Source organism: Arvicola amphibius, chromosome 2 (genome assembly GCF_903992535.2).
Source record: "Arvicola amphibius chromosome 2, mArvAmp1.2, whole genome shotgun sequence".
Taxonomy (NCBI): Eukaryota; Metazoa; Chordata; class Mammalia; order Rodentia; family Cricetidae; genus Arvicola; species Arvicola amphibius.
The window spans coordinates 115379890-115406653 of record NC_052048.2 but is presented as its reverse complement, the minus strand read 5'-3'; the positions used below and the strand labels follow the sequence as shown (position 1 = coordinate 115406653).

Here is a 26764-nt window from a genome sequence, read left to right as displayed (position 1 = left end):
GGCCTGTTCACCATTCCAGAGCAATTCTGAGGCAAGGCTCAATGAAGCCCCAGGCACAGGGCCTGCTGTGCAGGCACTCTCCTTCCTGCCCCTATCTGTCCTGAGATCACCTGACAGGGAGGTAACTGGAATTTATTCAGAGGGCGACTGCTGAAGCAATCACATTCTTTAAAAACTAGCTAAATAGGAAACAGACCCCAGGCCTCTGGCTTAGGCTGAGAGCAGGGCCGGGTTTGAGTTTGAACAAGATTCTAGGGAAAGGAGCATGCGCAGAGCTTCTGGGCTTGTAGGTGATGTAGGCGGGTTACGAGTTCTGAGCACTTAGCTAGTTTCTTAGAGGAACACACAGCCGTCGCAGTAAGGTCGGAGTCAGGTTTGCAGGCTGTATTGTGTGGGTGGTAGGATCTTCAATCTTGCCCTTTGACAACAACAGTGGGATAGTATACTTCAGAGCCATCCAAAAGGAGAAAGACCTGTGACCCTGGTAGATAAACGAAAATGACCAATTTGGCAAATGTCAAGAAACTAGCCCCACCTGTCAGGTGCCGGGGACGAGATTGTGTTTTCTCCCACAGAGCTGTGGGAAGACTCCATGACGGCAAACACAGGGCAGGCTTAATACACAAATGTTCAGGAAGAACAAAATAACGGACTGCCGTGGAGGTATGGAGGCCTGTGTAGAAAGCAAGCGGTTTGTTTTCATGAATCGTGGGTACCGACTTAGGAGAAGTAGCCCGAACCAGCAGCTAACTAAGCAGAGGAGAAAAGCCATTCTCTCCCAAAGCAACTCAATTAGAAAATAAATAGTTTAGAAAGTTCGGCTGCAAGTTGAAAACAGAACCAAGAGTGTATCTCCCGCTTGTTAAGTAAGAGAAGGCAAACAAGCAAAAACGGTTGTGAGGGAAAGTGGCGTGTGCTCATAGAGGTCTCTGCTTCCATGGAAATGGAGTGCAGTGTGAGCAGAGCCCCTTAAAAGTCAGGAAATGGGGCGACCGTTTAACCTTCGAGTCCTAAGAATTTCTGTCTCAAGGATATAAGGCCAACAGAAATTTAAATTGTGTTCAAAAGCATCAATGCAACATATATAGAACTTAAGTTGGTGTAACTTAACTTTCCAAAGGGCATGCGATAGCGGGATAAATTATAGTGTTTGTAGTTTATCAGCAATCATGGTAACAATGGTGACATTGTAGGAAAATCCATATAAAATACTGCTTCTTCTAAAAGCTGTATATTCATGTGTTGTGTGGTGGGGCACACCTAAAATACCAACACTTTTGGGAGGCTGAAGAAGTGTCATGAGTTCAAGGCCAGCCCGGGCTACACAGTGTGGACTGTCAAAAGAAAGGAAGTGAGAGGAGAGGGAAAAGGAGACACATTTTTCTCTGATAGTTACAGTATCTCTAATGCAGATGAGGCTATGAATACTCACTTAACCCCGGTGCATTGAATTTCTCTTACCTGCCTGCTGATGGAGATTAAAACTTTAGTAGCTGAATTAGGCAGGGTGGCGTTCCAAAACATTTAGAATGTTAATTTCCTGAACATCTTCACTCAACCTGAAAGGAAAAAAGCAATCAGCATTTAGATAGTTGGCTCTGCATTTGATGTCCGTGTGTGCACAGACGAACCAGACCGTTCAAACCCATTGCAGGTCATGCTGGCGGAACTCAAGGCAAGGACGAAGGTACGCTGTGAGGTCCTGAAGAAGGACGTCATCCTCCAGGACGATGACGTGGACTGCACCATGACAGAGAGAGGATTTTGGCTCTGGCCCGGAAAACACCTTACCTAACCCAGCTCTACTGCTGCTTCCAGACCAAGGTATGCTGGCCAAAGGGCGGTCGTGGGCAGTATCATGCGACACAATACAATAGTGCTTGACTTTGCTGGATACCACTGGTTGGCTATCTGCTTCTCTCTCATACTGTATGGTCAGAGTGGGATTTATCCTTGTGGAGACAGGGACAACATTTGGACGTGGTTTTTGAAGGACATGGGACTTTTCCATTTAGAGCCCTCGTGCAGGGATGAGAAGAACAATAGTGCCCTTTGCAAAGTGTAGCTACACAAGCCAAATGGCTATCCTCAATGTATGATTCCTTCGAAAAAACTAACAGGCATGGTGGTGTACCCTGCTCCGCCTCCTAAACTTCATATCAACAATCAATCACTTCTGGGTTGCTTTCAACTCAAAAGAAAAGAGCAAACACTGCCCCAATCCTTCTAACTTGTGCGATGTCATAAAAGATGCCAAATCTAAACACGCTTGGATTCCAACACTAACTAATTCAAGCATTCTAAAATTACCCGCATGGGTGCCCTGAGCACCAGCAGGTGGCAGTAAAGGGACAGGATCTGTAAGGGCATTGTGGAGGCCCCCCTCATCTGATTTCGTATTTTTCTCAGTGGGAAAAGAAGCATATTTTTTTTTTCATAAAATTCTTATTTTATTTTACTTTGGGGGGAGTGTGTGAGAGAGAAAATCTTCTAGGATACATCATGGATTTGTAGTGTTTGTCATTAGAAAGCAAATACTTAAATCCAGACTTGTACCTGTTCCTGCCTGGAGCCTAGATAGTGAAGGATTGCATTCAGGGTGAAAAACAGGGTTGCTGGAGCCGTCTGCATGTGTGCATGTATATGCATGTGTGTGTGCTCACGTGTGCACGTGTACGTGTGTGCGTGCACACATGCATTTACACACATGTGAGATGTCTGGCTCTCTAGCATACTCGCCACCCTTTTGTTCTGAGTACCATTCTCCCTGCACACAAGCAAATTCCTCCTGTCATTCAGAAGCCTTTCATTCTCTCTACACTGATTGTTCCCATATGCTAGGTCCGGTGACAAGACCCCATTCCTGTCCTCTGAAACTTTATGGTCTCTTTGGTACACTCCCTGAGGCTGGTCCTGAGAACCCTGCTTATCAGAGGAGCTTTAAGAATAAAGGATTCTGTGGCCAGTGCCTCTGTTGGACAGTCTCAGTCCAAAATCTTTTATCAGAAGCTCCAAAGAGTCCTCCAATGTGAAAAGAAAGATTGACTCAATTTAATCCACTATTGCTCAACTTATTTGGTCCCCGTCACCCACATGCGACACCTAGTCCACGTTGAGCAACGCTGACCTAAGGGAAGTTTCCCTGTCCAGTGATCTCTTCAGAAATGAGAAACACCTGAAAATGTCCGGCTATTCCATGGCTTCAGGGACACGGTGATTGCTTTCTCTATGAAACTGTCCTCAGAGAGCCCCATTTTGTAAGACTCCGTCCTCTTCCTAAGCAAGCCTAGGAATGGCTGGCCAGGCCTCGCTTTGCTTTTAATGCTGTTGTGTAATTCCAGACAGGTTGGTGTGAGTTTGCGTGTGTACAAATGCAGAGTCCAGGGTGACAGGAGAAGCCCGGAGATGGGTTCAACTTGCTGTTTTTCTTTTTCCCACTAGAACTTTGCTGTTGTGTTTTTGAGATGGGACTTTATTAGGAAGTCTAGGTCACACAAACCTGATACTTGTGATGACCCTGTTTCCATTCTTAAGCGCTGGAATTTCAGCCATGAGCCACCACGTCTGACTTCTTTAGAACTTAATTCAAGATGAAGGAGAAATGTATCAGGTCCCCTATGTTGTTTTTTTTTTTTTTTTTTAAATGCTCTAAAGTCCCAGGCGGCAGCCGTAGGCAGGCAGCAGACTCTGCGAGCAGCCAGTCCCAAGGCAGAGACGGCTGCTGGTCCCAGAGTGGGTGGCCCAAGATCCCTGGGCAGGTCACGGTGGGTCCCAAGTGGGCAAGCTGGTCCCACCATGTGGTGAGCCAGAGAGACAGCTCGCGGAGGGTTTGGGAGAGCCAGCGGCGGGTAAAAGGCACATAGACACAGTAGGCAGACATAAAAGTAGACATTTTTTACTTAGAGGAGAGAAAGAGAAAGAGAGGAGGAGAGAAATGGGAGATGGTAGAAGCAGAGAAGTGGGGAGAGAGGCAGAAGCAAAGCTGCCTCTCCAAGAGGAAGATGGGAAAGAGAGCAAGCTCAGGCAGGAAGCTGAAGATCAGCCTGCCTCAGCGGATGGGCAGGGAGTGGGCGTGACTTGTCTCTTAAAGGGACCAGGGACCAAAACCTTAACACCTGTGTCTTTATTTCCGTGGTACTTGTCACATGGGCTCATATCCAGCATGGGCTGACAGTCACAATCAGTAACAACAAAACCCACTTAGTCTGCTCTTCTCTCTGCACCACCGAGAGGATTGTTTCAGGAACCAATAGGCTATTTTTTTTCTTATTTGGTATGTATTTAGGAGGCAGTATTAGGAATTGGACTTAGAGTCTCATGAACATTAGGCCAGGACTCTGTCCCTGGGATATGAATCAGAGGTTTTATTGTCCACAGGCAGTACATGTTGGCAGTCAAACCTGGTACTTGTCTGGGCTTTGGGTTTGCTACCGCAGTGAGGCTCTGATCTGCTGTGACCATCTGCCATGTCAGAGCCAGCTAGGTGCCCCACCCGTCTCTATGAGCTCATCTCTGACTGAGGTGTAGGGTGGGAGCCACGTTACTACTCCTGTCGGGAACCTAAGAGCTGGGTCTAGTTGTCCAGGCTCTGCGGGGCTTGGTTCTTAGAGAGCCATAGTCAGGGGCCTGCTTAGTGGGTAGTGGGAAGGACAATGGCATCTTCAGCGCCACTATTTTCTACAGCAAACATGCACTGAGGAATGTCAGAGCCAAGGTTTCTCTTTGGACCACAAAGTGGCATTGAAGAACTCCATGAATTTTATTTATGGAAGAAGAAATGAACTGGCAAGGTTTTGAGGGTCGGAGTAGCTAGAGGAGAGAGAAGAGACTTCCTCTGCAGTTCAGAGACTCACTAATCTGTCCCCTAGATTAGTGTCAGGTAGTCACAGGAACAAGCTGACACCTCTTTTAAATAGCATATACATAGCCTATTTTTCTTAATAAATTATAATTTAATCTTACTATAGGACATTTATTTACTACAAAAGGAGGTTTATGAAGTAGCAGCTTATAGACCCAGTCTTAGTAAGGTTTTATTGCTGCGAAGAAACACCATGACCACGGCGACTCCTATAGAGGAAAACATTCAGTTGGGGCTGGTTTATAGTTCAGAGGTTTAGTCCATTATCAACATGATGGGAAGCATGGTGGCACACAGACATGATGCTGGTGGAGTAGCTGAGAATTCTACAACTGGATAAACAGGCAGCAGGAAGAGTCAGGGAGCCCCTAGGCCTGGCTTGAACTTCTGAAACCTCAAAGCCCACCCCCAGTGACACACTTTCTCCAACAAGGTCACACCTGCTCCAACGAAGTCACACTCAAATGAGTCTGTGTGGGCCATTTTCATTCAGTCCTCTACAGACCCCAAATTTAACTTTTAAAAACTGAATTGTCAAGCTACAGAGATGACTCAGTGGTTAAGAACACTGGCTACTTTTTCAGAGGTCCTGAGTTCAATTCCCAGCCACCACATGGTAGCTCACAGTCATCTATAATAGGATCTGATGCCCTCTTCTGGCCTGCAGGCATACATGCAGACAGAGCACTCATGCATAAATGAATAAGACATTTTTAAAGTCCTGAATTGTCCTTTACTGGCCAATCGTCATGGTTTTAAAGAATGGCTGTTTATCCTCCTGATTAAAGTAGATGAGAACACCGTGAGGAAGGGTGTCTGGGTGACCGGGTTCAAGAATGGGATCTTGTACCAGCTTCTGCAGTAAATTAACACTAAGTTGTGGGGGGACACTCAAATCAAGAGGACTCAGAGCTGCTGTTCTTCAGGGTCTAGTGGGGAAAGATGCTTCCAAAGGGTGGGATTTGGGCAGGGCTGGGAGCTGAAAGGGCAACCACGATCCGTGTTCAGTTTTCAATCTTGCTCGCATGTTGTTTTTCCTGAAAACGTCTAGTTCCTTGGCCTTCAGGTGAGCCTCAGTGCGGGGACTTAATAAGAATGACCCCTTTAAGTCCAGACATTTGAATGCTTAGTCACTTATTGGTGGCACTGTTTGAGGAAGCTTCAGAGGTGTGACTTTGCGGTGGAAACTATGTCACTGGGGGCAGGCTTTGGGGCTTTGAAGCCTCTCAGAATTCCTGGTTTGTGCTTCCTCTGCTCTGGCTTGCAGTTCAGGATCTGATCCCTCAGCTTTTTGCCCCTGCCGCCAGGTCTTTGCTCTGCCAACATGGACTCTAACCCTCTGAAACCAGAGGGCAAATAAACTCTTTGCCCTTAGGCTGCCTTGGTTGCGGTATTTTATCACAGCAGTAGAAAAGGAACTAATAGGCTCGGGGGTTTGTTGCATGGGAAGAAATAGCTGTCCTGGACACTGCTTTGAGAACTTCCTGGTAGATGATGCCGAGCTGTAAGCTGTGTGCTGTGTGCCGGTTGACTGCAGGCTTGAAAGAGCGTAAAGTCAGGGCCTGCGTCTTGTGTGGCAACCAGGGGTGATGGATGTGCAGACCCTGAAGCATTACCTTGATGGTTTCGTCATGTCTGGTGGCTACAGCCCACTGAATGACCAAGCTAAATGCTAATAGTGACTAGATTTTTCTACACTAAGCCATTCTGCTCTTGGTAAGCGTGCTGCAGGCATCTTCCTATGAGCTGGAAGAAGCAAGTGCACTGCCCCCAGCATTCCAGGGCAGATGGGCCAATCGATAGGCCACAAATCCCATTTCCATCAAACTCAGCCATGTGTTAGACTTGGGCTCCTGCTATGTTATGTGCCCTTTGGGTTCCTAGAGAATCTGAACCAGACTGGAGAAGCTGCAAAACTGGACTCTGCAGTAGGGCTAACATCTAGAAGGAGGTAAGAGATGTCAAGAGATGACCTCAAAGTTCTTTCTAGATTTCACTTTTGACATTTCCCCCACAGTGGACTTCATAACACCTGTGCTCTGCTCCATTACGGAAAAATGGCACAAGGAAAGAGGTGAAGTTTGGGGGAGGGAGGGTGGATACTGAGAAAATAGGAAAATAAATTCTTGAAAAGTCAGAGGCCTTCGTTAGGGGCCGGAGGTGTCCCATGGGCTCTAAAGGACATGGCCTGCTCCAAGTGAGAGCTTGGTGGAGGTCACCTTTTCAGAACTTGCCTGTCCCATTGGCCACTGGGGCTCAGAGAGCCCCCAAGCAGTCGATTTGTTTTGATTTTGTGGTTAACAGAAAACTTAAATTCCCAGGCCCTTTTAGATTCTGTGTGTTTGTATTTATGCTCGCTGCTGCAAAACCGCCCCTTTCAGCTAGATCCCGCAAAACCCGACTGGGACAATTTCACCCATGGTTTTGCTTCTTTAAAACTTGCAGCTCTGCGTACTGTACCCGTCCCCCACCCTCTGGCATTTCCTGCCAGGCCTGGGAAGCCAAATCCTGGAGGACTTTGCTGTGAAGGAAACAGGGCTGAGCTCCTATAGGATCTCCGCTGGCCGGCCTCCTTCCAGCCCTAGGGAACATGCAGCATGGAAAATCCTGAAAAAGCAACTGGAGATGTTTTTCAAGCATGATTTAATCATCTCTGTGGGCATGGGGAGAGCTACCCAGAGCGAGCAATAACGGAGGAGAGGATTTGTAGTTTCAAGGCCCTCTAAAGTTTGTTTTGACGTTTAGTAGAATAGCAAACCCTAAATGACAAAAAAGGGGGTTGAGGGGGGACAAGTTGATTGGCAGTTTTAAAAAGAGATGGCAAATCTAATAAAGAGATGAACCTAAGAGAATGGAGAAAGCAAGCTGGCATGTGGCCCACGGTCCTGCTAGACCACGTGATGTTGGAAGTGGCAGGTCCTGGGAGGGGTTGGAGGGCTTTCGACCCCTTTGGTGGCTGTCTCTGGGGGGGAAAAGCCTGAGACTGTTCAATACAGCGGGTTGGTTTTGGATTAGTAGCCCTCGGGGAATCAATTTGCCAGTAGAAGACCCTAAGTAGTGATAAGGGTTGGAAATCTTCAACAGGTCTAGGTGAAGTGAGTCTGTGTGGGCGCTTCCTTCAGACTTTGCATGACACATCACTTTTCCAAGGGATTAAGACTCTGAGAAACATGCCTCCTTGGATGGCACTGGGCAGCAATGGCCATTTTTCCTGCTTGGCCAGTTCACACATTCAGGGGACCTGTGGCCTGCAACTTAAGGGGACTCTCGGTGTTTAAAGTCATCGAGTGATAATCTCTGCTGCCCCAGGAGGACTGAGGGATGAGTCTGTGCAGGGATGGAGTGTTTCTGCAAGCAGAGGGGACCACCCGATTGCATACCAAGCCGGCCTGTCTTAGGGTTTCTGATGCTGTGAAGAGACACCATAACCATGGCAACTCTTAAATAAAGGAAACACATTTAATTAAGGTGGCTTGCATTTTCAGAGATTCCGTCCATTATCATCACGGTGCAGTGTGGTGGCCTGGAGGCAGACATGGTGCTGCTGATGGAACTGTGAGTCTTACATCTTGACTTGCAGGCAACAGGAAGTAGTCTGCCTCGTGGGCGTGGCTTGAGCATATATGAGCCCTCAAAGCCCACCTCTACAGTGACACACTTCCTTTAACAAGGGCATACCTCCTAATAGTGCCACTCCCTTTGGGGACCATTTTCTTTCAAACCACCACAAAGTCTGATGAAGAAGGCTGTCACTCAGGTCTTGAAGCAAGGACTCACTCTGTGATGAAATGCGAAGTTACGGAGTATGCTTTGCTCCTGTGTCCCCACCGCAGGGCAGACATGGTGGCGCGTGCTGCCTCTTAGTGGAGAGCTGCTATAGGAGGTAACCTCTTTGCGTGGAAGGAAACCTTACATCTGAATTGCAGAGCTGATTCCAAGGCTTCCACCACTCAACCCATCTTATACCTTCTTCACGTGTTGTGGTAAAATAAGGTAGAGCATTCTCCTTTTTTTTATTTCCACTTTTTTATTGTAATAAAATGAACATAAAATGTATGATCTTTGGCACAGACCTATAAACCTAACATTTGGAGGCAGAGCCAGGAGGATAGAAAGTTCGAAGCCAACCTTTGCTACATAACAAGATTAATTCAAAGAAAGACCAAACAAGCAAACAACCCCAACCCCAAACCATTAACCAACCAAATTTCAACAAATATCTTAACTTTGGGGGAGGGGTGATATGCTCCTTTGAACAATTGTATGTAGGATCCTCACCTGCATGTGAACATGTGAAGCCAGAGATAAGCCTGGGCTATGTCCCATCAAGCTCCATTTTTGAAACAAGGCCTTGGTTTCCCAACCTGGAGCTTGTCATTTTGGCTAGCCTAGCTGGGCAGCAAGCCTCTGGGCTTTGCCTGTCTCTGCTTCATCCAGAATAGGCTAGGGTGGGGCCTCACATTCTTCTTTACAGTTATGGTGTGTTGAGCACCTACTGTGTGCTATGCCGTGAGGTACCACATTCCCCATCACAGGCTGTAGTGGTGGCCAGGGGATGTCATGGTCTCACCTCGTGGGGGCAGGCTCATTGTACCACAGTGTAGAAAGTACTCGCTTCATTCTAGGTTTCAGACACAGGGCTTTGTTTTGGTTTTTGTTTTTGAAATAGGTTATTACTACGTAGCCCTGGCTGGTTTAGAACTTTCTACATAGAAAGTTCTAGATTCAAAAATCATAGAGCTCCACTTGTCTCAGCCTTCTGAGTGCTGGGGTTAAAGGTATGCTCCACTCTGCCAAGCTCAAAAATGTTTGTTCTTTGTTTACATTTTGGGAAATTCAAAAAAGACAAAGAAAAAAAAATAATTCAAATGACTATTACTAAAACAATTTTGTGTTTCCTGATTTTTGAAAAAAAAAAAACACATGCTTGATATACACATTCCTAAAATTGGCATTGGTCATACAGAATTCCTACTCTCCTTGCTCTCAGTATTCTTCGGGATGATTTCTAGACTTCCAGACTGTGTAAGGGCCCCAGGCTAGAAATTTGCATTGGTTGAAGGTGGCCACAAAGGCTTGTCTTCTGGCAGGGTTCATCAGAATTTAGAGGGAAGATTGTGACCCTTTCTTGCAGTGAGATTCAGAATGCACTACTGCTCGTCGTTGTCCCAAGAGGGCTGGCTCAGGGCGCTCAGAAGCAGAACCACCTGCTCTGTACTCCTAACTTCCTAGGATGTAAACTTGACTGTGGCTTATGAATAACCATTGACACTGCCATAATTCAGACTAAGAATCAAACACCTTTAACATATGATTTAACGTGTGTGTGTGTGTGTGTGTGTGTGTGTGTGTGTGTGTGTGTGTGTGTGTGTGTGGTTTGTTTTCTACCATGAGGGAACATACTTACTCATTCCTCTGAGTTCTTGTTTTATTCTAATGCTGTTAATTTTCAAATGAGGTTCTGTAGCAGGGCCTCAGCTGAGGTGGTAGGGGGGTATTTAAACAGACCCCATGCATGTTGTGGCATGGTGGCCTTCACAGCTCACTTTTTCCACATGGCAGAGCAGCCCCACTTTGTCTTCTTCACATATTAACATTCCTAGCAAGACAGAGCTGGGATTCAGGTCACAGTGCCCACTTTGCACAGATCACAGTGTGTCCTCGGCGAGAAGACAGCCACTGTGGGAAAGGCTAGGGGAAGGATGGACAGAGAGTTTTAGGGAGCAAAAGATGTTTGTTTTACAAAAATAGGCCCTGGATGCCACTTGTGCAGGAAACAACAGGCTCATACTGGGAAAGCTGTGAGGAAGACAGCTGCATGGGAGAGATTCCTGCTCAGTGCTGCAACTATTCCCAATGCCAGGCAAAGGTCCAGACTCACGCAGGAAGAGACATCCTTAAAGATCTTCCAGGGAACAATGTTTTGGAAAGCACAACCCATGCAACTCCATGTAGTGTGAATTGAAGAGAAGCATGAAAAGCAGGAACATGGGAGGAGGCTGTTTGAACAACCCAGGATCCCAGAGACCAGAGGGATGCACTGGCATAGGCCATTCCATTTTCCTCTGTATCTGGAAGGCCTGCCTGCCTATGAGGAAGGCATGTGCTTTAGTGGCTGGTCTAGAGCTCCGGACTAATGGGAAGATGAGAACAGAAGCCACTGCCAGACTTGGTAGATGATGGGCACACTTCTAAAATGTCAATTGCATATTTCCTAATCCAAATGAAAAGTTTCGTGTAGAAATCTAAAACTAGAGGCCAAACAAAGCCAGTTTCCTCATGGTTGACGTCAGCTCTCTCAATCTCTCCCCAGCACATCCATTGATTGGATTTCAGGATTTACCTCTTTTTTTAGAGCGTCTATTTTTAGATTGGTGTTGAATTTTGATAGTGGTGTGATGTTTTGCACAGAGAGAGTCACATGGGCATTCCATGGAGAAGTTTCTGCCTTGGCTATTGAAATTTCTCGGCTAAAGCAATGGCCTTTCCTCACATAACCTGGACTTTTTGTTCCAGTGGGCTCTGATACTTCAGATAACCCCACTGGCCCTTCCTCTCTAGCTTTGAAGATCTTGCCAGGTAGTGGGTACAACCCACTAGGCCATTCGAGTTCACAGTGCCCTATTGATTTTTAGGACCATGGTATACCAGAAAAAGAGTGTTGCATATCAGGAATGCCCCTTCTAAGCCAGGAGGTGGTGGTGCACACTTTCAATCTGAGTTCAAAGCAAGCCTGATCTACAGAGCGAGTTCCAAGACAGCCACAGATACACAGAGAAACCCTGCCCCAAAAAACTACAACCAAAAAGACTGCCCAATCTTGCTCTAGCTTCTGCCTTCGAGGCTTGCCCAGAGGTAGCTCTGTGGGTACTGATTTCCTCACTCATAATCACAGATGGTAAAGGATACAAGGGAGCTCAGAATATGTGACTTGTAAAATCCTACCCAAATCTGACATTAAGGGTCTGTGAATGTGAAATCACTAGAAACCCCTAGTAAGGCCTCTCTAGCCTTACCCATTACTAAGGCATGAGGGGGATGAAGACATTAAGAAGATCATTACGAGACAGGTCTTCTGTTTACTGGTTTTCAAAGTTCATTTCAGTAAAATATCCTACCTTGGCCAAAGCCTGTCTGTCTGCAAGACCATTGGGCATTTTGTCATAGGTGGTTACTGATTCTAGTCAAGGACATCAGGACTGGCCGTGTAGAGGTGACCTTTAATCCCAGCACTCGGGAGGTAGAGACAGGTGGCTTCCTGTGAGTTCAAGGCCAACCTGAACTCTACACAGCTACTTCCAGGACTGGCTCCATAGCAACTGAGAAACCCTGTCTTGAAAAACAAAACAACAACAACAAAAAAAAAAAACAACAGAAGAACATCGGGACTGAAGGGCATTAGCTTAACTTGACAGGAGGGCCGGGTCTTCTAGGTGGACTAGCGTTCCTCTGCCACTGCAGGGCCAGCCTCAGCTCAGCGATGGTGGTATCATCAACAACTCATAGAGCACTCCAGAATGCCAGGGTCAGTTGCAAGAAGTTTAAATACTGCTAACTCAGTCTGCACACATACCCTGTGAAGCAGGCATATTATCCTAAAGAAAGGCCATGCCACAGAAAGTGGTAGAGCCTGAGCTCAAACCCAGCTCGTTGGCCTCCAGAAACTTGGTTCTGTCTGACTGCCCAGAAGTAGCTAGAGTCCTGAAGATTAACAAAAACTAGAATCCCAGGAGGCCAATATGTAACTGAAATGGCAGCTGGTTTATTTATAGTGGGGCGGGCAGACTCGGTATGCCTGTAACCCAGGGAACTCTGGGATAACTGTTCAGGGTTGGTATCTTGGGTAATCAATGTTGATCTTGGGAAGAAAGAGGATAAGCAGACTCTTTTCCTGGAATGAGAGTGTCATCAGCACAGCCAATAGGATGTCGCATCCCTCCCGCCCCACCCCCCACCCCCGCCGGAACATTCTGTTTTCTCCATGTCGTTCTAAAGAGAACATGAGGATGGATCCCAGGCAAGAAGAATTCCCCACCAGTCCCCTTAGTTCGGGTGGATGTGAAAATGAATTTGTCTGCCGTCAATACTCCATCTGTGGGATTCAGCAGCAACGTGTAATCCACTTTGGGATGTCAGTGTGCAGGTTGCTAGGGAGCTAAGCTCCTTACCTGATAGGCTATTAGTGATGGCCCTTCTCCTGTGGGGCTGGATTTGAGCCTCGCGAGTTTGCTTTTCTCCCCTGCCCTCCGAAGGGAGTATGGAAAGCGTAGTACAGTAAGTTTGAGCATCGAAGGAACCAGGGCAGGTGATTTTTGTCCTGGATGGTCTGCCACCACTTAGCAGCCCAGCTTTGGTTTGTTTTGGGGGCAACAGCTTAGATCCGACTTACTTTATCATGCTCTAAAGTATGAAGATTTTCTAGGTTAGCCAGTGTTATCACTAAAAGCATGCTGTCAGCACCAAACGAGATACTGGTATATTGTTGAAGCATTTCATAGTCATATTCATCCAGCTTTATTCTTTTGAGGAAATTTATTAATGGTCTTGGAAGCCACGTTAATCTGGAAGAAAATAGTCCAGTATCATGGGAACTAGATAAAGCCTGTGCTCTCGGCGCTGGGTAAACACAGGAATTTGGTACCTGGTGGATTCAGTAGATAGAAACAGTTAGCCTTCTCAGGTCTTGGAAGTGTCAGATAGGTACTTCCAGCTGGGAAGTTGTTCTTGTTTAGGGCTTTTTTTTTTTTTTTTGCTTTAGTTTTTTTTCCTGTGGTTTTGTTTCATTAAAATAGGTGCTTATTATGTAGCCCAGGTTAGCTGTAACTTGCTATTTTGTTCAAAGTGACCTCAAATTCATTACTCTCCTACTGTAGCTTCCCAAGTGTGGGGGATCAAACACCCCACTGTGCAAGAAAACTTGAAAATAAAATCTGAACTTGGAAAAAACTAATAAACTTAGGAGTGGATTATTCATTTTTTCAAAAGTTAATTCTCATTATAATTAACTTCAGAAGGTATACCAGTTTTCACCGGAATCACTGCTACCGGATGTGTGAAAAGCCACCCGGACCACGAGCCAGCCCCTAGGGAGGAAGTGTTCTGCATTAGTATACGTCAGCTAATATTTTTTCTAATAGCTGCTGGATCTTTGATTCAGCATCAGGATAGTCTGGGGACAGAAAAAGATGTAATTCTTGTCCAAGGAACTTCTAGCCTACCTAGGAAGGTAAGATTGATGGGGGTGACCCAGAGAGCGACGTGGTCCTGGGTGAAAACAAGCCCTGTCAAAGTCATCCTAGAATTTCAGAGTCAGAGAAGTGAGCAAGCTGAGGTCATAGGCACAGTCCTACAAGTCAGAGAAAAGCAACCTCTGGGGACACACTCCCTTCAGTGTGAGGATTCCAAAGAACATTGCCCCCCTCCCCCCATCACCTTTCATGAGCTCAGTGCTGAGAGCACATCAAATTGAAACAGACTTGGTGTGCTATGTCATTGTACAAAGAGAACAAAATGGGTGAACAGATCTATTTACACGTAGGCCAGATCCTCCCATCCACCTGCTTGACCCAGTGCTCCTCTATACAGCTTTAAAACTACATAAATCTAAGGATAAAAATAGCCCAGTGCCCTGGGAACCAGAGAGAGCCTCAGCCCCCAGATGTTGGGTGAACACTGAAATAGGCACCTTGTGGATGTCAGAGATAAAAGCAGAGATGGTCTTCCAAACACTTAAGATGACAAGGGGATGCTTCCATTTTAAAAAACTGATAGGTGTGTGCCTGTATCCAGGGAGGATGGAGTCTGTTCAGCTCCATGAGAAAGCAATAATCCTAGAACTTCAGGGACACTAAGGTTGGTATAAAAGTTATATGTATGCATCACAGAGCCAGAAGCCCATTGAATTCCGGCAGTGTTTATGCAGGGAGGGCACAGGTTGAAAAGTCTTGTTTTATAGCCAGGAAGATATAGCCAAACAATTTATTTGGCAGTTTGTATTGTGAAAATCATAGGCACCTTTGCATTTTCCTCTATGGATTACTTACCATGTGTTTGTCATTTTCCAAAGCGCATCATAGTCATTGATAAATCAGTGGCTGAAGGAGGCAGGTGTCACAAGACATGCATCTAACCAGAAACAGAGCTCTGATTTGAGCTGAGGTGGTCTCTGCTCCATTGCCCCAGCTGTTCCCATTTCAGTCACTGCCTTGGGTGATCGATTCTTCGCCTTAAGACTTATTTATTTATTTATTTATTTATTTATTTATTATGTATACAGTGTTCTGCGTCCATGTGACCCTGCAGGGCAGAAGTTGGCACCAGATTTTATTGCAGGTGGTTGTGAGCCACCATGTGGTTGCTGGGAATTGAACTCAGGGCCTCTGGAAGAACAATCAGTGCTCTTAACCGCTGACCATCTCTCCAGCCCTCATTCTTCACTTTAGTGGCATGATTTCACCTCTTCCCATCAGTCAAGCCCATCTTCCCTCCTCTCATAGACAACTACACCGAGGTAGGAGTGGATGTTTCAACATGGCAACATAACAGAGAGAGCCATAAAAGTGCCCTGGAGACGTTCAGTGAGACCCCATTTGTTCACTGACTTTAATCCTTCCTCCTCCCACCATGGCCTCCTTTGTGTCCCCAGTGCCAGGATGCCAGGATAGAGGTGAGTGAGTTCTGAAACAGGAGGCAGGAGCAGAGCTGAGATTGCACAGGAGCAAGCCTGTTCTTGTATACTAACTGCAAAAACGTCATGGAAAGAGTGGCTTATTCTTTGTGTGTGTGCATGGAGGGGGGTGGCTCTTTTCTTACAATGCTGGCTAGCTCCTGAGCCTTGAAGTAAACAGCTACGTCATCCTGTACAGAGTCAGGAAGAGGAAACTTCAAGAAAATAGCAAACTCCTGCAGCATTAAAAAAAAATGTAAGTGGAGGAAATGATGTTTAAGGGGGATTTTCTGGGGTCCCTATAATAGAAGGCTTTGCAACTAATGACCCCCTTCCCAAGCCATGTGTCTGAGTAACTGTTTCCCACACTACACTTTCTAAATGTCCTCCCTGTGACGCAGAGAGGGACATACACCCCCAGAACAAGACTAGAAGATCCTGTGACCCTGCTTCTACTTAGGGAGTTGTAAAAATGTTTTTAATATAGCCAAGTAGTGATGGCTCATGCCTTTAATTTCAGTACTCAGGAGGCAGAGGCAGGCGGGGATCTCAAAGATCAAGGCCTACCTGATCTACATAGTGAGTTCCAGGACAGCCATGGCTACACAGAGAAACCCCATCTCAAAACAACAACAACAATAATAATAACAATGTTTTCATGTGCAAAGCTGTGGGGGAGGCCTAGCGTACAGACTCCCAAGAGCCTTACATCCCAGAGTGGCAATGGCCTCACTGGTGGCTTCCTCATCTCAGAAGATGGACGGACTTCTAGACATCCCTAGCACACAGGGAGGACCGCACTGGAGAAGCTTCTAGATGCACAAACACACAGGCTTCTAGCGGATCTGCTGAAAACCCAGCTCAGTCTCTCATCAGTCCATCAGCTGACCTTGTCTGATGCCTGTGTCCTTTAAACCCATAGCAGGAGTCTCGAGAGGGTTTCTCTGGCTTGCTGGCTGGCCGTAAGCATTTCCTGTCATCTCAGAATACCTCAGGGCAGTGGCAGTTGACAGCGGGGGTGGGGAGTGTAGAAGATACCATTTTCGAAATGATTTGGGTATTCTAGCCGCACACTGACCGTGGGAATTCCCCAGGTCTGCCCCTCTCTCCCGTTGCTGGTATTCCAGAAAACTCTTACATCCTTGAATGTGATGCATCATATGGGAGCAGCTATCCTGAGGTCTGACATTGGCATCCCCTGGGGGCATTGCTGTGGGACTGTCTCAGGGAAAATTATAAGTATGCCCAGCCAAGAGGAATTCCCCATCTAAACGACGTGGCTCTTTCCCCCTCTGAATCCATTGCTTCTTCTTCCCTGTCTGACACAGAATGCTTCTTTGCTTGCTCTCCTTGTAGGTTTTGTCATCCACAGAGTTGGTACAGAGTTGGTTTTCTTTCTGAAAACAACCTTCCGTTTGCATGCCCCCTTCTGATTGGTGGGAACTTGGGTGTTTGCTTTACGCAGTCCAGACTACACTGAATTCCCCAGAGTGCATCCTAAGTTTAAGCACCGTCGGTGTGAATGAGGGAGCAAGCTCCGTGTGAGTGGCCATGCGTGTTTAAATGGGCTTCCCTTACATCCTGCTCTGGGTAGTAACAGAAACAGTAGATTTGAAGAGGGTAGCCACTTAGATTTTTATTTGAAATCATTCATTGACGTATTCAAACCTGATCAAAATAGTTTGCTTACTTTTGCTACCGTGTTCTACGAGTCAGGATACCACCCATAGCCTGTAAAGTAAGATGTCAGCTCTCCTGGTTCTGAAGCTGCTCTCTTCAATCTCAGCCTTTGCTTGCTGGAAATTCCAGCATGTAACCTCCTGCCCTCCTGTTAGCACGAATGGCCCAACGATGTCCATCTAGTGATGCTGGTGCCCCCCCACTCTCCTTCCGTCCTGATTCTCCCCCAGACCCTTCCGTCCATCCCAAACTCTCTACTCTCTGTATATTCCTCTTCTCACCAGCTCCTGGCTTTTTTGATTCATGTGTACAAACTGGGCTTGGTGGTGCTAGCATTCAGGAGACAAAAGGAAGCAGACTCTGTGAGCTCAGAAACAGCTGGTCTACATAGTGAGTTCCAAGACAGCTTTCAAAGTGTGTTCTGTTTGCATAGTACTGTTTCACTTTATCTCCTTGATATCTGTGAGGATGGGCAGGGTGCGTGTCTTGACTCTTCCCGGGACTCTTAATTTTGGGAAGGGGGAAAGAGGCAACCTTCACCCCTGGAATGAGCTCTCTACTCCCTGCCACTTCCTGACAAAGCCAGCATCGCTTCCCTAAATTGGCCTGAGTTTTCTGGAGTACTTATCCTTAACTGTCATGGAGCCCTGCTTCACTGCAGCCTTCCTGAACCCTTCTCCCTGCTGCCTCCAGCCGTGCATTTGGTTGAAAGACTGGCATCTACTTTTTTTGCTTCAAAAAAAAAAAAAAAAAAAACCTCAGAAAGTTGCTGGATGACTTGGGCATTTTTATTGGCTAGGGTGAAAAATGCTCAGGCAATGATGATGTGTTGATGCTTGGAGTTATATTGACTGGAGTAAGAAAGTCAGTTTGGCCAGTAACTCTAGAAGGTCCTAATCGGGAAGCTGAGGATGGCATGAGGTGGAATGAGGTACTCTAATCCTTTCCGACGTCTCCTCACTGAGAATGACTGATTGATCGTTGTGTGAAATTTCTCTTTCACAATGTGTGCCTTTAGAGGTCGTACGAGTTTGCATTTCCCAGTCTAGCATCCATGTGTGCAGCCTGCCAGAGTCTGGGAGCTCTGAGAAGAGAGCTCATTGCCAAAGACTCCATCATGCACTGAAGACATGAGAGCGTGGACCGAAGTAGCTGTCGCCAGCACTACTTTTAAGGTCAAGGTTTCATTTCATAGAACTGGAGCCTCCTTCTTAGGAGGGACAGGACCATCTCATCATTGGCCATTGTGGAAAGTGGGGGAGTGGAGACCCAACGGCCTTCCCTCAAGGAGCCATAACAAGGGGCCAAAAGGAGGATGTGCAGACTGACCATTTCTGGGAGGGTGGGAGGTGAGAAAGGTGAGCCAGACATTCGTTTTGTGTTTAGGCTTATCATTTTCATCATCAGTAATGACAATACATCATAAATGGTTCCTTGGAGAGCAAAAACAGGGACAGGCAGCTGTCTTCTGTCTCTCTCACAAAGCTTGGTGTGGGAAGGTGGCCAAGATGGGAGCTTTCTGCGATAGAGCCCCACACTGTCTTCTGACAGCCCTTAAGGGTAGCCTTTGCTGATTATGAAAATCATGCTCTTATGGCGGCAGAGTTCTCCAAAGGAAGTTTTCCAAGAAGATGGGTTAAAAGGCAAAGCAGAAGCTGCACTCTTGGGAGACAATGATTAAGTGAAGCTGGGAGACTTTCAGGTTTTTAAATGTAAGGGGGGGGGGGGGTTGTTTGCCGTGCCTTGAGAAATATCGCATGGTAGTTAGTTGCCTTCTTATTGGAAATTTTGCTTTGAAAGAAAAAAAAAACTTAGTATCTTGAGCATCCTGAGATTAAAAACTAGTCTATGAGAGTGTCCAAACTCTGGGTATGTATACTTTAATGCTGCTGTCTCTAAGTGCATTATGAAGTAGCTTGAGTTCAGTCCTTACCCACCAACGTCAGGGGCACAGTAACAGCCTGCGAGGCTTTCCCTTCGCTCTCTTCTGGAGGGGCGGCATGCTTCAGGGATTGCGTATCGTACATCGTGTTCTCTCTTGGTCAGACCATCTTCTCATTCCCACTCCCAGTTTTGAGAATGGGGAGAGACTGCTCACCTTTCCTCTGGAACACAAGAAACACCAGCATTGGCACCTGTTTCTTCACAGCCCACATTTGGGCTCCTCGGGGGAAGCCTAGCACCCTGGACAGAACCCAGATGAAGATTCTAGTATAGGTGCTTGACAAAACATATTTAAATATGTACACAGAGATAACGTATGTGAGCATTCGTGTTTACACACATGCATATGCATGTATGTATGTATCCATCCTAATTCTGTGTGGCTTGTCACAAAGGAGCTATAGTAACAAATCTCATTGAGCACATGCGTACCGTGTATCTACTACATGCGAGCTCTGTTCTGTTAGGGACGCAGCAATGAACAAAAATAGCTGGAAAACCGCCCGTTTAGAACATACATGCAATCTCAAAAAAGGCAATGAATAGATTAATTAAGCATCAAATGTGGGAACAAATGAGACTTACAAAACGTAAGAAAGTGAGTGTGCTAAGAAAGATTATCGTGTGTGTGTATGTGTGCGCGTGTGTGTGCATGAGTGTGTGAGTGTGTGTTATAACCCAAGGAAAGCACAGGCGTCTCATAGCTGACAGTGACATATGAGCAGAGTCATGATGGAAGCGAGAGGAGTGACACAGTCAGACACCCCGGGGAGGAGGGTTTAAGAAGAGGATATGGCCCGTGCTAAGGTCTTAGAGCAGACACGTTCCTGCCTGTACAGTCCAGCAGGGAAGTCCTGGTGGCTGGAAAGGAGAATGAGCTGAGGTTATCTTGGAAAACAACACAACGGAGTTAAGCCTGAGGTGCACCATGTGAGAGCACCCACACAGTCAGGTTAGGACACCCGATGGAATGCTCCCTGAGCTGGCGCGGTCATGAAAATCCTCCTACTAGATGCCATGTGGATGCTTTACGAATTCCCCGGCAGGAGAAGTGGCCACAAAGCATGGAGGAGAGTCTGTCCTGCAGCCTCGAAGAAACAGTGAGAGGCCAGGGCAGTGTTCAGACAGAGAGAGTTCTGCAAAGCCAAGGGAAGTCTGGCTCCCCCACCTCAGAGAAACCTGGCCTAGGCCGGCAGAGTTGCCAGCACTCACTTTACTACCAAGGCCCAGGCCTCCCAGGTCTCAGGTCTCCATAGCCGCTGCCCATGCCCTGGGCCCAGTACTTCCACTTGCTGACTTTTTCATGCTTCCCTCCCTTGATGGTGTCACTCTTCCAGGGCCACAAGCCAGGCTCCCTGCAAGACACAGACACTCCCAGAAAGAAACCTCCTCTGAGGGCTGCAAGAGACTTTCTCAGCCTTTCTGGGCTTGCTGGGACCCCTTAACTGGGAGGGTGAGTGGGGCAATGGGGCGCCTTTTCTAATGGAAGGTGCTCCTAGATTTCTGAGCCAGGAAGGCAGCTAGGGCTTGAAGATAAGGAGCCCAGGCTCCAGGCCAGACTTCTGTGCAAGCAAGCAACCCCGAGCCTTGCTCCCCCTTACATCACTCATTAACCTGCGTGTGAGAAAAGCAGGGAGGTGCTACCCCGTGACAAGGCAGAAAGGGATTATCAGCTAATGTGCTTTGGGTAAGTGATGCATTGTTACATAAACTGCTCAGGAAGGGTCGAATGTCCCTCCAACTAATGCTCCTGTTCCTGCCCTGGTAACACTATAGCTCGCATTGTTTTACTCATTTGACTTTTTTTTTCAAAAGATGTAGAAAAATACCCAAGTCATTATTAAGCCAGCAATCACACTTTAGAAAGAGATGGCTTCTGAGAGCAGGATTTTGTGTGTCTGTTGTTCCCTCTCAGGCTGCCGTTTAGCCTACAGAAACTGCTCTAGGTGACATCCAAATTCCTGGAGCTCTGAGGAGGCCTTTGGGAGCCACAGAAAGGGTCTTAAAGATCATGGCCCCTGTACCGAAAAGGGGAAAAAAGCCACTGGCTGCAAAGACTTATATGTATATGCCCCACTGCCAATAAACGGGGCCTGTTGATGGAGGGTCCGGAGAGACGGCTCAGCAGTTAAAAGCACCTGCTGCTCATGCAGAGGACCCAGGGTCAGTTCCTAACCTTCGTATAGCCACTAATGACTTAGGAAGCTTTATTGGGGGGGGGGGGTCTGATGCTTTCTTCCTGCATCTGTGGGAAGTAGATACACTTGGTACATAGATATACATGCGGGAGAAGCATCCATACACATAAGATAAAAATAAATGTTAAAAATGTTGAAGTGGAAGGAGGGTTGGGTGAGTGACCTTTTTAAAGGTCATTTCGAATTTGCGTGTAGGAGTGCACTCAGAGCCCGGTTCTTGCCTCACCTAAGCTGGAAATGCAGAGGGAGAGCAATTGAATATGGCCAAGGCAGCCAGAGCCCCTTCCTGTTTACCGTCCCTCTAAGCCTTTTATACTGTGGGTTTAATCTTGAAGCGAACAAAACCAAATGGTTACATAGCATTTCAATTTCTCTTTAGAGAGAAGTGGAGGCAAATGCCAAATTGTTGACGTTCCCAGATGGGAGAGCCAATGTTGGGTCTTGGCACAGTAGGCTGGGGAATTTTCCGAGTGTGGCATTTGAATAAAGACATCTAAACCAGGGGGAAATGTTTCTCCAGATCTTATCCCTGTACAATGAAGACTTGTGTGAAAACTGTTTGTCCCCACCACATGTTTGCTCACCAGTGGGAAGGATATCTCACGGGGCCAAGAGTTCAGACTGCTGTGCACTCTCAAGTGCCATGTGAACTTCAGGTGAACTGGGTCCAGAAGAGACTCCAAGCATGAAGTGGCAAAAGGTCCTACCTCTGAAAGAGTTCCCTGTCCTTGCTAGGGTCCTTCGTGAAGAGATTTGAAATGTCTCAAGAGATGAAGTGAAGGATAATGATACCTGGACCAGCACACACACACACACACACACACACACACACACACACACACTCATGTACACATACATGTGTACATACACACACACATGATGTGTGTCCAGATATTGCTTCTGACACCGTTGTTGTGTGCATCAAGCTTGCAGACCTAAACCATTCTTTATAATAAGACAGATTCCCTCTCCCAGTATCAGATAGAGGAATGTCAGAAATAAGTGATTTATTTAGTTTGTGTTGTTGGTTGTATTCGAGATTAAACCCAGGCCTCATGGACACTAGGCAAAAACATGAACATTATGTTATCTGCCCATCCCTCTGCCTACTTTGTATGTTAAGACAGAATCTGAGTTTCCAGGCTGGCCTTGAACTAGTTGTGTAACTAAGGAAAGCCTTGTACTGTGATTCTCCTGCCATCCAAGTTGCTAGCTGAGAGGACACACTTGAGCCTCCCGGCCTAGCTCATGGGACCTTTAGATGCTAAATGGCTTTGAGTATTGTGACTTATTGCCATAAGCTGTGGTTCTCTTCATGGGGACATCATATCTTGCTGGGCATCGTTTGAAGTGCCTATATAGTTTCTGGATTTTAGTAGGTATCAGGGAATGTTTCTGAAATGCAATTTATCTCATTTCTTGGACATCCAAAATCCCACTGAGATGCATTCTGTTGGGGGGTGGGGAGTGGCTACAAATGGTCATTGTGGTTTCAACCCACCCCTGATTTAACTAACTATATCATGTTGGTCAAGCTATTTAAACTACTCTGGATTTTGGCTTCTTTATCTCCAGAATGAAGGTAGGGATGGCCTCTAGTCATCTGGTTAGGGAGATTTAGTAAGCAGCTACAGTGTGAAGCTGTCAGGAATCTAATGATGCTTGTAATTCATTGTGCTTTGTATTCCTGTTCGTGGCCACTTCATCCTCCCCCTGTGGCTGCCTTCCCAGCTTGCCTGGCTCACCCCTTCCTGCCGGAACAGTAGTTCCAGGGACTTGGAATCTTCATAGTCCCTACTTCCCTTTTCTCTTTATCATGACACCTGGCTCAGCTGAACTTCAGGGCTCCAAACTGGCACTCCAGAGCCTTCTTGCTAAATAAACCTGGGGCTGAACCTGGGTTTGTCCCTGATTGTTTACAGGTCCAAGTCATCAAACAGATAAATAAACAAAACCCCAAACCTAGTTCCCAGGCTTGAAATGGCCGTTCTAGATTGGCTCTGCCTTCCTCCTCTGGAGCCTACGCTAGCTGTTGTTCTTTCAAGTGTTTTCCTGTTGTTTATTCGAGAAATAGAGAAGACAATATTGAATCTGGTGGAGGTGTCTCTGAGGCCTGCTCAGCCACATGCAGGACTTGGCTTCCAGTTCCCTCTCTTCATAGACACACAGGTTAGCATCGTATTCTGTTCTTGTTGGACGTGCTGGTGAATGTCGCTGACATCTCAGACTTGGTCCCTACTTAGATGAGTGTTGTTGGTGTTTAACACCTGTGTGCATATGGTGGAGGGGAAAGTGTTTGGGTGGAGTGAATGTCTTAGGAGATTCTGAGGTCTGATGTTCTCTGACTGGAAGACGCTTGAAGGCAGGATCCCTGCATTGCCGAGGTTATACCCCATTATCCACACCACAATAGGTGCCTGGGAGCAGGCAGTCCATTGAACTGAACTGGGCCTTGGGGGTTAACTATGGTTTCAGCTGGAAGAGCTGGAGAGCCAGAGGCATTCCTGGGGGGTGGGGGAGATGAACATGAAAAGGGGTGGGGGCAGGGACTGGGAAGGGTAAATAGCAATCAGGCTACAGTTTAATGACATGTAAGAATAGTTAAAGGACAGACAGACAGACAACAGATGTCTTGGAGTATCTTAGGCCACTGTGGTCTACTCTGACTTCAGTTAGACTACTTGGCTAGTTTGAAGATCCAGTTCCTCCATACTATATTCGGAGTTATGCAAAGCAGTATCCCTGAGACTGAGGCTGGAGAGCCTGCTTGCATAGGTGGCCCGAGCCCCTGCTCAGGACTTCAGGGGACATTAAGCAGAGAGCCCGCCTTGAAGTCATCTGTGACTGTAACTTACTAACACTCTTAAGGGGATCATCGCCAGTCGAGTTAAAAAATGCAGAGTGAATTTAGAGGAGTTGTATAAAAACTCATGGAGAGAAATCTGCTCAATGCCAAAGAGAAACAAAGGCTAGGGCAGGCAGTGTGAAGGACTGAATCAGACTTGCTCCCCACATTTCCTAACCGTATCTTTTGTGCTCACAATCTGCTCATTTCCCAAAAGCTTGCAAACTGACTAATCTTGATTACAGTTCAGAGCCCGCCCTTTGTCTAGTCACGGCCCAGACTGCCATGTGTAGTAGGAATGAGGCATTTGGGAGTTACTTGGGGGTGTTTATTTCCAGTGGTCGAAACCAAATCATTCCATCCAACTGACCTATTCTGACTTGTTGGAAATGGTGTCTGTCTGCAAACAAACTGCAGGAAGTTTTCCTTTCCTAAGTAGTTTGGGCCCCACAAACCGTCAGGTTCATAGCAGGCAATTGTGATCTCCGCCTTTCTCTTGATACCCGTCGTCAGCCCAGAGGGCCTAGACTAGCGGAGCAGCTAGCCTTTGCCTCGGAGCACTGAGTGTATAAGGCCTTAAAGTAAGCCAGGCAGTGGTGGTGTACACCTTTAATCCCAGCACTCTGGAGGCAGAGGCAGGCAGATCTCTGAGTTCAAGGTCAGCCTGGTCTATAGAACAAGTTCCAGGAGATCCAGGACTACACAGAGAAACCCTGTCTGGGGGAGGGGGACCAGGAGGAGACAAAAGACAAACAGAAAAAGAATAAAGTAGTATTAAAAAAATTATTACATAGACATGATGAGCTCATTGATCTTTCTGTCCATGATGCTTTTGCTTTCTTAATTCAGGAATTCAGAGTTTCTTGTAACCCTAGGCCCTCCTTGGGGTTTAAAGAAAAACACGTATATGTTTCTGACCTAACTTTCATAGGTGCTGGCTTCTGGGATGGTGATGGGAACCTCTGCCCTTTGTCCTGGAGAAGCTTCACAGTCGCTGGTCCACATAATCAGAAAGTTGTTCACTTAGCCATTGATTCCTAAGTGAAACAGCAAAGGCCAGGAAGAATAGATCAAAACAAACTTACAAACGAACAACTCGGAATGTCTTCTTGTGCATATTATCCCATTTGCATCTTGATACAATGTAGATTAATACACTGTGCATTGTGTGAATGTCAGATTCTGCCACCTGGAAGAATTTGCCCCATGGAACGACACTCTATTACCAATAATTTGATGCTAGAAAAAAAAGCCAGCCTGTGCTTTGCTGTCTCTGTGCGAATGATCTCCCTTTTCTGTACATGAGGCACAGTGTGACTTTTTCTTTGCGGTGGTCTCTCTTGTAGCCATCCAAACACATGCCCTCTGACCCTCGGGTTCTGATGTAATTGGATGTGGCAGTCTCCCTTGAAGAATCCTCCTTTTATTTTTCTAATGTTAATACTACAGATTGAAACTAGGGCCTTGACCAACATGGGCACCACCGCATCTGTGTCCCCAGGCCTCTTTACACGTTTTAATTACGAGACAGAATGGATCAGATGAAGCTGACCTTAAACTTCTCATATGCTTCTTCAGTTTCCCCAGTGGCTGGAATTACAGGTCTACACTGCCAGGTCTAGCTTATTATTTTTTTTTATTGCATTAAAAAATACATGGTTATATACTGCCACGGTGGCCCATACCTGTGTTCTCAATGCTAAGAGCCTGAAGCAGAAGGATCACCATGGGTTTGAGGCTAGCCTGAGCTATACTGTGAGTTCTAAGCTAGCCTGGGCTGCAAAGTAAGACCCTAATTGTGAAAAATTAAAAAAAATTAATTAATTAAAAATAAGCAAAAAATAACTATAAAATATAATATAAAATAATATAACTTAATATAAAAATAATAAGTTAAAAATAACTATATAACTATGGTTAAACGCTAAAAGTTGACTGTTGGGAAAAAACAGTTTGTGCTAATATTATCGGCATTAGTAGGTTAATAAGAATTAAAAGTAAAGTAAATTTGCAATTTCAATAAAGACTATATACCCATTGGTCTTGCTGTTAGTTTTTGAGAGAGTCTTGTTGTAATGGTAAAAGTAAAACGCTGCAGGTCCCCAAGTGGCAGCAGTGGGCAGTGGGTCCGGAGACCACAGCAGGCCACAAAGGTGGCCAGGTCCCAGGCAGGAAGCTGTGTGGTGAGTGAGAGACCAAGACAGATAGGCACGCCATGCACAGTGAAGTTGGATATTTATTTAGTGGATTATGGAAGGGAAGGGAAGCAGAGGGAAGGGCAGAGAGAGAGAGAGAGAGAGAGAGAGAGAGAGAGACAGAGACAGAGACAGACAGAGAGACAGTCAGACAGACAGAGGGGGAAGGGCAGAAGTGGGGAGGAGAAGGGAGAGAGAGAAGCTGCCTCAGAGAGAGAGAGAAAGACAGAGAGAGGCAGAGACAGAGAGAGACTGAAATGAAGGGACTCAGACTAGAAGCTGACAGGAGAGGGAGTAGGTGTGGCTTGTCTCTTAAAGGGACAGGAAATATCATTACACTTGTAAATGGCCATATCTGGTCTTGAACTTGTCAAG

General features: G+C 46.4%; 1 protein-coding gene across 1 annotated transcript in view; it reads left to right on the top strand.

Annotated features, from left to right (window-relative positions):
* The window catches only part of Prkce (protein kinase C epsilon), a 523658-nt gene that overhangs the window by 344921 nt on the left and 151973 nt on the right, over window positions 1-26764 (top strand). Inside the window, 2 exon segments of the mRNA XM_038319964.2 lie at window positions 1655-1754; window positions 1757-1824. Coding sequence (XP_038175892.1) covers window positions 1655-1754; window positions 1757-1824 — 168 coding nt within the window.